The sequence below is a fragment of the Brachyistius frenatus genome, unplaced genomic scaffold (genome assembly GCF_029030835.1).
Source record: "Brachyistius frenatus isolate BFR_SWC_R1_liver_20210118 unplaced genomic scaffold, ASM2903083v1 Contig_34, whole genome shotgun sequence".
NCBI lineage: Eukaryota > Metazoa > Chordata > Actinopteri > Embiotocidae > Brachyistius > Brachyistius frenatus.
In genome coordinates, this window is record NW_027210633.1 from 3,308,048 (window position 1) to 3,319,348 (window position 11,301).

General features: G+C 42.5%; 1 protein-coding gene across 10 annotated transcripts in view; it reads left to right on the plus strand.

Moving 5' to 3' along the window:
• The window catches only part of ncor1 (nuclear receptor corepressor 1), a 55,403-nt gene that overhangs the window by 24,470 nt on the left and 19,632 nt on the right, over positions 1-11,301 (plus strand). For 6 of the 10 annotated variants that reach the window (XM_069700696.1, XM_069700694.1, XM_069700700.1 and 3 more), the window contains 6 exons: positions 3,127-3,246; positions 3,975-4,105; positions 5,002-5,297; positions 7,969-8,034; positions 10,570-10,706; positions 10,807-10,900. In XM_069700696.1, the coding sequence (XP_069556797.1) occupies positions 3,127-3,246; positions 3,975-4,105; positions 5,002-5,297; positions 7,969-8,034; positions 10,570-10,706; positions 10,807-10,900 (844 nt within the window). Of the gene's footprint in view, positions 1-2,754; positions 2,875-3,126; positions 3,247-3,974; positions 4,106-5,001; positions 5,298-7,968; positions 8,035-10,569; positions 10,707-10,806; positions 10,901-11,301 lie in introns of those variants that run through there. The other 4 variants (XM_069700699.1, XM_069700701.1, XM_069700703.1 and 1 more) reach the window with 2 other exon arrangements.

Consider the following 11,301-nt stretch of genomic DNA (forward strand, 5'->3'; position numbering starts at 1 on the left):
TGCCTCCGACATTGTGGTATACTGGATGTCCCCCATGTCAGATGAACCTAAATGACTGGACCGCTGATCTAAATGAATACTTTGACTTGGCTTGTGAACACATGGACAAGACAACAATAGCCATCAGTTTGACACTTGGAGTTTATGCTCTTGTGAAAGCCTACACATGCTACACCCCCGCTGTGTCTGCAACCACCTCATCGGTCATGAAAGTAGAATTTACGACTGGACTCCCTGGTCATGTCTGAGGTTCTTCATACTCATGTTGCCCTGACAACAGGTTTTCTGCAGTAAAGGAACATTTTCAACATATAGGTGTTTTTTCTTTTTATGGTGGTCCAACTAAGACCAGCTGCAGTTTCCTTTTTTAAACATCTTGGTGATGTTTCATATTTATCTACATCAGACATGAGGTGCTCTGCCATCTGCCACGTTTTATCTTGAAACAGTAACTTTTACATTGATTTAATTCACCTTGCAGGGCTTCGTAAAAGAAAAAGAATAGTTTTGGAAGTGTCACTTTGTTTCTGTTTCTAAATCCTCCGAGTTGCTGCGCTCCAAAACAGACATCATACATGTAGACCAGTTTTACCACAGATGATTTATTTATCTCCTCTGTTGAGTAAAGTAAAGATTCTTAAAGAGAGCTGACAGAAATCATTTAATGGCAACACAAAGGTTTTATATTATGATCTGTATGTGTAGCATCATACATAAACAAAGTGAGCAAATATCTTTGCAAACTCTTTCCACGTCTGTGTTTTTTGATACTTTATAATGACAAAAAGTCCTTTGAGAGCCTCTTTCTCAAAAGTTTTTTTTTAAGCCTTCCAAGTTCATTTCGTTAGTTCTCCCATGCAGAGCTCCCAGTAACCATGGCAACCGTGGCCACTGCTTGATATTTTTTGTAGCTTATTTTTATTTTTCAGTCATTGGTTGACAGTAGGTTATTCCACCTTTATCATGCAGGAATAAGTGTTTGCTTCAGCTGTGTGTTGCATTTTTATAGAAACTGCGATGGTTTGAGGTAATGTCCAATTTTTTCTATTTTCCTTCTTTATAGGATTCTTTTGTCAGAATGTTTCAAGTAAATGTGCCATTGTATGATGTCAAAAACTAAAGTATTGCAAGGATAGAGGTGATGCATTGTAATAATTGAGGCATTTTTTTAATTTCCTATTGCTGCAGTGGAAATGCTTGGAGCAAGAGTGAGAGATTCCTCTGGTGGCCTAAGTTCTGTGGTAGGAAAGGGAAGATTGACTTGTGGCTCTGTCATTTCCTAAATCAAACAGGACTCGTGAATCAGCAAAAGAGGGGAGAAATTAAAACTCTTAAAATATTCAAGACAGGTCAGGAAAGAGCTTCATTTTAAAACACTGAAGAACCACAGAACCATAGGGCGTCATTGACATTTGTAGAACATCTGTGTAGAGACTCTTTACGCCGTGTGGGAGAAGAGGCAGGAATGCCACGGCTCTCTGGCCACCTCCAAAGCAAATACGAGCGCGCCCTGACCCAACCAGAACAGCATCTCCCTGAAGGACATGTATGGGGAGAATAACTCTGCAGAATCACGCAGGTCTCTTCTGAAAAATAAAACAAAAATGCAGAGTGCCAAAAGCATGCTTTTCACTCAGGCAGGAAATGAGTCAACAGTTTAAGTCCCAGCCCAAGTGACGTAGTCCTCTCTGCATCCATCCATTTGCAACCTCAGCTCTGGATGTGCAGAGCTTTTTTCAAAGAATTCAACAGTGCAGCTGCATCATCAGAATATACTGGATATATATAATATATATATATATATATATATATATATATATATATATATATATATATATATATATATATATATATATATATATATATATATATATATATAATATATATATATATATATATATATATATATATATATAATACTGGATACCAGCATACCATATCCAAAATATTGTTATGTGGATGTTTCGATGCTGTTTTAGCAGCCTAAATATGGGCTACTGCACTTTTGAAACACTGTAGATAGACAGTTCTATCTTATTCAGAGATTTTTGCATGACCCCATATCTGCATCAAACATGAAAAACTGAAAACTGATCAGTCCAATAGAGTATATCTGGCAAACTTGAGTTTAGCATCACACGCAATTTTCTTTCCGATACTGTAGGCTTGACTTTAGTTGTCATGTAGCTCTGTTCCACTGCAAAATCCCTCTGATTATTGGCTGTCTCTTGTTTGGGCTGGCTCAGGCAGCCACTCATTCTGCAAGTCAGAGACACTGAAGACTTCGCTAGATGAGGCAGCCAGACTCCTTGTGCGCAGAGCCATATTGGTGTAACATAGACAGACGGCCACAGCCCTGTTTTTTTTTTGTTTTTTTTCCCCCCCCAGTCGTACCCCTGTCTTCTTTCTCTTTTCCTCAGTCCATATCTTTTGCCTTTACCATGGAGTGAAGCACATTCCTTGGCCCCATCCAGTACCAGCATGGGATGTTTGGCTTGGCAGAGCCAGACTTGTTCCAGCACAGAGCTTTCATGGAGCAGGCAGGACCGAGCAGTCTGTCGTGTGCCGCGCCACCACTGATGATGAAGACGGTTGCTCTGTCTTTAGTCGCTATGTTGTGGCCGTCTGTAATATTCACGTACAAATGACGTTTTTACTTTTCTTATGCAGGAAGTCATAGTGTGAAATCAACTCTTGCCTTTTATCAGTTACTAGGATCATCTGTTTTTCTTCTTAAACTTTCCATCTTTTTACTTGTTGTAGTTTGTTATAAAGTTGATAATGACAGTCAATGTCAATCCCTTTTCCCTCTTTGAGAAGTTTACTGAGACAAAAAAGAGAAGCAGCCACACTCCAGATATCTTCATTTTGCAAGTAAGAGAAACACATGAGAAAACCGTTTTTGTAATGTAGTTAGTTTCTGCTGCACAGTGAGGATATTTAAAGTAAAGCATAGCATCACATCTAGAGCCCTGTGTACTTAGAGCTGTTCATTTTTATTGCATCGATCATTTTAAGGAAATTTTGCAGATGAAAGCAGTACGTCTGATGACTGAACAGCAGCATATATTTCTGCCACCCGCCTGATTTTCAGCTTCAGTCGTTTTTCTGATTATATTCTGGAAGGTTCGCTCAGCCGCTCTGAAAGACGGACCAATCAGTGACCGGTCCGATGACGCTGAAGTCAAGCGTTTGTTTCTAAATGTAGTTCCAACAATGGCGGTGGTGGCAGAGCTGGATAAAGCGGTGAGTTGTAGCAATGTTGGCAAATATCAAGGAAATGAAATTGTAGCAAGAATACTAAAATTTTAGAGTCTGCAACTGACTCACACTGAAGGAGATTCTCAGCTTGGTCAGTTTTGGCGTACAACACACGTCATATGGTGGTCTTTGCCGATTGGTTAAACGCTGCTGTAATAGGTAAATTAACCTGAGGTCTACACCCAATCAGGATGCAACATCTGGAAAAAATACCCAAAAGAGCACGGCCAGACCCACATATTATGGTCTGGTAATACCAGGCTATGATTTAATCTGGCTACTTTAAAATAGAACATTTTAAGTATTCATTTGTACATTTTTTAAATGCTCCTCTTAAATGCTTATAGGGCCAATGAAAGCACTGCTGTAGCATTAGAGGAGAGCTTGTTTGATAGGATGCAGGAACCAGGAATTGAGTAACTATCAGTAGGAGGGTTGTAAAGGCCGTAAGTCTTTGACATGTGAGTGGCATATTCTGACAGAAGAAGATAAAGTCGGATATGGCGCTTTTGGTTGTGGGGATTGTTTGAATCACCTTTTAAATGTATCACAGAGAGGGTTTTTTAAGAATTAATAAGTCCCTGCCTTTTTTAAATTTATTTATATGAACTTTTAGCAAACAGAAGTCACTGTAACTAATCTCCACATTGAGCTTTTTCTTAATGTTTCAAGGTAAAACAACCGAATCTTTTCCCTGTGTGTTTTGTCCTCAGCAAATAACACGTCCCTCACAAGAAGAAAAGGCAGACGAGAAGAACGAAGAGGAAAAATCTGAGAAGTCAGAGAAAAAAGAGGACGAGGAAAAGAAGGACGAGGAAGAGAAAGATGAAAAGGAGGATTCTAGGTGAGTTAAGAATTGTTGTTTGTCCTGGTGTCACTCTAGTCCGTCAGCCCTGCAGGTACAGCTCCCTTCTGGTGGGTCTCAGTGTTTGATCCATTCACGTCATAGAAAGGATGTCTTAGTTAGACGTATTACATAATATTTCAGGCCTTTCAGTTAATTGTATATGTTACTATATGCTGTTTTTTGAAAGATAAATTGTAAACAACTCACCTTTGACGTGGTCACTGGCGATTGGACTCTGGCATCAAGATCACCGTGGTCACTGAAATAGACATGATGTCATTGTGATGGTTCGTTGTAGACATCGTCAGAAGCTAATTTGGTCGACACTGCCCAACCCTATTTAACATTCAATGACTCTGCACTGCTACAGTTGTATATATCAACAAAATTATTTCCTTTTGTAAACAAGAGGCAATGGCTGTAGCTCGTTCTGGTAATGAAGCACTCCTTCCTGGATTTAATCTGTTGATGCCAAATAGGAACAAAAGAATGAACACAGGAGGAGTGAAGACGTCACAGAGAGGTGTCTTTTATCATGCCGTAAGAGTCAATTTGTCTTTATTGAGTTGTCCATTGCAATCCTGTGACGAACAGAAGGCCATTTCTGTTTTTGGATCGTTATATTGTCTCATAAAAATTATCATTGGACATCATGAGGATTTCTGGGAGAACTTTGAGGGAGAGATGGATGTTAATGCATCACAGAAGACTTTGGAAGAAGGGGTATAGCAGGGTCAGACAAACGACTCGCTAACCTCCTAAAATGTCTGTCCAGTTTAGTCAGGGAGGAAAAGAACAAATCACCAGAAGAGCCTGTTATTGCTGAGTCAAAAGGGAATAGATATTTGCTGTACCACCAGCTAAAAGCTGTGTTTCCCTGTCCAAAACCACAGGGACATTGGCAAGGACAAAGACAAGTGCGACGGTGGGGAGGACGAGGACGGAAAGGAGCAAAACACGCCGCGTGGCAGGAAGACTGCCAACAGCCAGGGCCGCCGTAAGGGAAGGATCACCACACGCTCCATGGCCAATGAGGCTGCATCTGTGGCAGCAGAGGAAGCCCCTCCCACTGCCCCCGAGCCTGCCTTACCAGATCCTCCACAGCTCTCAAAACCGGACTCAGGGCAGAAGGCCATGAAGGAGCCTGCAAAACCTCAGACTCCAGTAGCCTCCATGGATGCTAGTAAAGGTGACTCCTCTGAATATGCTCTCTGGGGGTTGTTGAAATTGTTTTGTGTTTTTCCAAGACAGGAAGCCACTTACTGACTCAGAATCAGAGGAAGGAAATTCAATCAGACAATATTTTGATCACAATAGTAATATAAGCAAAAGTGCATCAGATTGGTGATTCCTCAGCATTAAAGCATGAGAGTAAAGCTCATCCAAGTTGCTTTAGCAGATGGCATGTCATTTTTTTGTTTTTATTAAATAATACTTATTTATTTGAGAGTCAACACTCAGTTTATATTACATTAAGCTGACACTTTTATCCAAAGTGACTTACAACATACCGATGGTACACCATCGGGAGCAATTTTAGGGTTCAGTGTCTTGCTCAGGGATGCTTGGGCATGTGGGCAGGAGGAGCTGGGGATTGAGCCACCAACCTTCTGATTGGTGTGCAACCCACTCTACTGACTGAGCTATAGCCTCCCTCCCAGGTCCACAGAGAGACTGACGGAAACAAAGACCATTCACACCTCAGAGCAATTTCTAGAACCACCAATTAACCTGAGGTGCATGTTTTTTGGATGTTGGGAGGAAGCCAGAGCACCTGGAGAGAACCCAGGCAAGCACAGGGAGAACATGCAAACTCTGCACAGAAAGGCCCAGGACCGATTTGAACCCGGAACCTTTTTGCTGTGAGGTGACAATGCTAACCACTGCACCACTGTGCTGCCACAGTGTATATATACAGTTTATATACCTTTAGCACATGCAAAATTTCAATTTCCAGTCATTTAGATGTGAATTGACCCAGTGCTCCAAAAAAGCACCCATCAACCTGTATGAGGAGACAAAAATATATTTTGTTTTCCTCTCTTGGCAAACGCAACTGAAAAAAGGTTTAGGTACATTTCACAATAAAGCTCTGCTGGCTTTCGCTCTCTTAACATGCTGAATAAGCTGTTTGTAGCTGAAAGTGGCCATTTGGCTCAGGCACTTGTTGCCAGGTAGAACTGCTTTCCACTCTGGAAGCTGTTTGCAGTTCGTCCATCACCACAGTAATGGGCTGCTCTGGTGGAGCTGTTGTCATGGTACTCGGCTCCTCTCCCACCCTTTATGAAGTGTGTCACTGCTACAGTGTCCACTTGGGTTTTCAGGTATCCAGGTGCCTGCCTGTTAAGCCTTTTGTGTGGTTAATTCACTGTTTTGTAACTGTTCTGTGTTTCTTAGCCACCTGTTCCCACCGCAGCCGGTGGAAGTCGGCTTCTCTCAGCAGTCTGGGTTATTCAAAGTTTACCCTATAATGTGATTAATAAACCATCTGCAGTCTGGACATGTCATGGGTAACGTAGGACTGTGTCAATGTAATCTCCCTCAGTGACTACATTGTGGATTTTGTGTAGGACTGTTTGTGTGCCCTGTTGTAACCCCTTCAGCTATGGTGCTTCTTAGAAGTATGTTGGCTAGGAGCTAAAGGGTAGCTATCTGTCAGAGAGAGATAGTTTTACCTCGTTTGAAAGGTGCCAGGAAAGTTGAAGAAGCTGCTCATTCAGTGGGGCCCAAAGGTGGGGGTTTGATCTAGTTTGAAGTTATGGGGGAGGGTGTATGTTTATGTCATTAGGTCATTAAGCAACACTGGAGACTGACACGCTTCCTGTTTTTATATCTCAAAGATTAATGACCGCTTTAGAGGAGCCGAACCTGTCATCATGGGGTAATGGCACTTTGCCACAAGAGAAGGAAGTCAGGTCCAGTAGACATTTGTTTAACTAAATGTAGCAGACTGTGTGTCTAGGGAACTTTGGTAGGAGCAATCTAAAATATGGGAATTGATCTCTTCATCTTAAAGTTGGGTGGGGGCGGGGCAGACGTCCTCTTAATGTCAAGGGTACCTCTGCAGCTATATTAGTCCGAATGTTTACACAGTCTCATTGGATGCCATGGAGGAGAGTGGGCTACAGTTCATTTGACCCACTCCACACTTCTGTGAATTTTGTTCAGGGGGGGGGGGGGGTGTTGAACTGTGTAGCCAAGAGACAAGGAGGAGGGATGTGTGTGTGTGTGTGTGTGTGTGTGTGTGTGTGTGTGTGTGTGTGTGTGTGTGTGTGTGTGTGTGTGTGTGTGTGTGTGTGTGTGTGTGTGTGTGTGTGTGTGTGTGTGTGTGTGTGTGTGTGTGTGTGTGTGTCTCACACACAGCAGAAAGGGGTGGGAGGGTTTCGGGCTGGCTGTTCTATCTGTCTATTTGTCTCCATCCAAGGCCATTTCCCAAAGAGGGAGGCATGGCTCTCAACTCCTCCACTGTCTGGCACTGCATCAGCTGACCAAGGCCCTCCCCTCGTGGATTAGAGAGGAGGAGGGCTTGCTCTGGGCTGTGGGGAAAGAGAGAGAAAGAGAGTTGGGGGGAGGGGTGAGGGTGAGAGTGAGCTAGAGCAAGAGTGTAAGTGAGGGAGCTGGTCTCTGCAGCCCCTGAATGTAAACAGATTATTAGATTAGAGGCCATGAGAAGGAGGCTGAAGAAAGGACTCTCTCTCTCTCTCTCTCTCTCTCTCTCTCTCTCTCTCTCTCTCTCTCTCTCTCTCTCTCTCTCTCTCGCTCTCTCTCTGTGTCTCCCTCCCTCCTTCACTTTCTCTCATTTTCTCTCCTGGTCTTTCTGTCAGTGCTGATGGGGCTGTGTCTCTTTTCTTTGTGATTAGCTGGTGTTGGTGAAGCAGGAGAAACTTCTCGCTGGACCGAGGAGGAGATGGAGGTTGCCAAAAAAGGTAGTGTTTTGATTAATTTCTCTCTCTTGCTGGATCTCTCTGTCCTTCCTCTCTTTCTCAGCATGGCTGAGCTTCCTCTGCGTTTCTTGGTCTCATTTTCTTCCTCCCTTTTTTTTCCCTGCTGTTTGGAGTCTGATTATCAGATATCCTTCGCCCTGCTTGTTGCTTCCATGCACACAGGAATGAATGTGCATGTGCATTTACACAAGAATCTTATTCTGGTGTTCTGCTGAAAGCTGCCAGAGACCATGAAGACTTTTTTTTCCTTTTAGCTGCACTGCTCTGCTGGCTTCTCAGAAGTGATCTATTAAGGCCATCCAAGAAGCATCAGAGCGTGGCAGTTACATCTCCCCTCCTAAGATCACCATGTATTATTCACTTTCACTTTCTCAGATTCCTGAAAGTTACTTTGGTCTTGTAAATTCTTCAAAATATTTATTGTATTCTGTGCTCGAACTCAGGCTGCACCACTGCACTCTAGTCGGTCATATGCCATTCAAGTGTTCCCCCTCGTCCCCTTTTTGCTTGGCTTTGTTGGTGTAGGCTCTTCTGTAGAGTTCCCAGAGTACTAAGAGCCATTAATTAAGACTCTCAGTCAGGTCCATTTTCTCTGGCTTTACAAAACTACATGTTACTGCTGTGTCCTCAAGCATTCAGTCCTGTATGATACATATGTCTGTGGATTAGTGTAATTTAAAGAGGCCAGCCATGTGATGAGCCAGATTCATAAATCACTTTCATGGTGCTGCACATGGTTGGTCATGCAAGCACAGTCATAAGTTATAACTTGTTGATCTCCAGAAGCCCTGGTGTTAATGCAGACCTGGTGGTCAAATCAGAAGTTCTCCCTGTGGAGGAATGATGTTTTTTTCTGGTTCGGTCTTTAAAAAAAAAACTACTTAAAGCCAATCAGAAATGTAACCGGTCAACATGTCACCAAACAGAACATTCACAGATTCACAGTCAACGCTACCAAACAGAATCTTGTCATATTGAACTCGCGTATCACAGTTTAATACATGTGTATTTTCAAGATTGCTGGTCACTGTTATTTTTGTAATTAGTCAGTGAAGTTGGAGATTTTACTGCTTCAGATGATGTTTGCATAACTAGGACGCTTTACAATGTGCATATAACACTTCGCACCACAAGTGGTTACCTCAAAGTTACATCAGAAATTAATCAACACCCCTCTAACTAGACTCAAAATTATACATTTTACAAAGAAACTTTTTACCGAAAGGCTGTTGTGTTATTTGCTATTACTTCTCCCTCATAATATTTACAGCAATCATAAAGTATTTGTCATGCCAAGCGTCTACTGTGCCAAGAATGTCAAGGCCTATCAAGGACATTGATAAATATTTGTGTTATATTTTTGGGTTGACTGTTGACATGATAATACGAATAATACTGATATTTTCTGCAATATCTGTAAAGTTTTCGTCTTGTCAGAGTTGACAGGGTTGAAGAAGTTCTGTTCGCTTGAGTATTTCTCGTCACGTGGCACCATATCATAGTTTGTCATGTGATAACTGTCGAGATGGTTGAGCCACAGAGTGCAAATTCATCCGAAGACATTAGGTAACAATGATAAATATGTCCGGTTGAATGTGTTGGTGCAGTGCTCAGCTTTGATATGAAACAGTGGGACAGTGATCAGTATGTGCGAGAGACATCAGTTTATATACAGTATGTTTTAATGGCTGCGAGATGAAGTTGTCCTAGTGGTGAAAACAAATGAGGCTCCATGGAGAGCTGATAGAGTCAGTTTACTATATATCACAAAATGCACAAGACCATCCTGGCTGACATTTTTCAAAGTTCAAGTAACTTTAACTCCCGACGAGTCACTCGAACAGCCCCAAGGCCTCATTCCTTCATTTAACTGGAACCGTAATGGGGTTTTGTGTTTAGCTGCCAGAATCCCTCATCTCAGCGGGGGCTGGGAGGGAGGCGAGGTCACCCGGGTTGCAGGATTTAGAGAAGAGACGCTCTAATGTCAAAGGTAAATGGCAGTCGTCCAATTCACTGCCAGCGTGCCAGAGGAGGTTAAAAGTTTGAGACTATTGAGGCTGATTGTGTCCTCAGCCCAGTGTTAATCAGGACGGGGAAGACCAACAGCGAACCATAGCAACAGGGATCTCATGAATGGAGTGTAATTCTGCAATAATACCACAGGTTTTCCTTCATTAGTCATAACAACTGGAACAGCCTGGGTTTTTTTTTGTAAAGAGAGCCCATTAATAATTAATTCTTGAACCATAGCTGCGACCCTAAAACAGCTTGAAGCAATAGTTGGAAATGTCAGAAGTGTAAGGGCACTTGTCTCAAATCAGGCTTTGGGAGCTTGGCTTTTGATACCTGCAGCTGAAGCCTATCAAATACAATGTATAACATGATTTTGATCAGTCCTATATAGCATTAGCTCTTATTATTATACATGACAAATGATTTCAGCCTTTTTTATTTGTCTTCTGACAAGTATTAAGGTTACACCTTTAAAGATGAATTGTCTCTGTTCCTCCACACCAGGGCTGGTTGAGCATGGCAGAAACTGGACAGCCATCGCCAAAATGGTGGGCACCAAAAGCGAGGCGCAGTGCAAGAACTTCTATTTCAATTACAAGAGACGTCACAACTTGGACAACCTGCTCCAGCAGCATAAGCAGGTAAGCTATTTGCTAAGAGGCTTCTGTTTGTCTGCCATTGAACTGTTGTAACTACAATGCACGAGTACAAGATGATCATTTCTGTCCGTCTGTTTCCCAGGATACACGGAGGGCTCGTGCTGATAGGTCTCAAGGTGATGGTCTAGCCACAGCATCACCTGATGATGATGAGGACAACGCAGATGACAGTGAAGGTCAGAGAGATGGATGATAGGAAGCATGCACTCATTGTCCGACACACATTCCCAAGCACGCTGTTTTTCCACTTTCCTTCCTGTTTATCTGAGGTAAGAGTACGAGAGCAACTTGGGTAAAGGCCGCACGTTTGTCTCATAGGTTTGTGCGTCCAATTTGTGTCCTATTGTTGAAGCTTCATGCCTGAACACATGTTAAGTAAAGAGGGTAGGGAGAGAAAGAATGCAGTGCAAACCCGGAAAGCCTGATCCCAGCTGCCCTTTGATATGTAAGAATTTCATTTGAGTTGATGGCAATGTGCTTGCTCTCAACTGACTAGTCAGGAGGGGAGGGAGTATCAAATAATAAAAGGCTAGGGGTAGAGGAAGAGATAAAAGATATGAACTAAATCAGGCCGTGG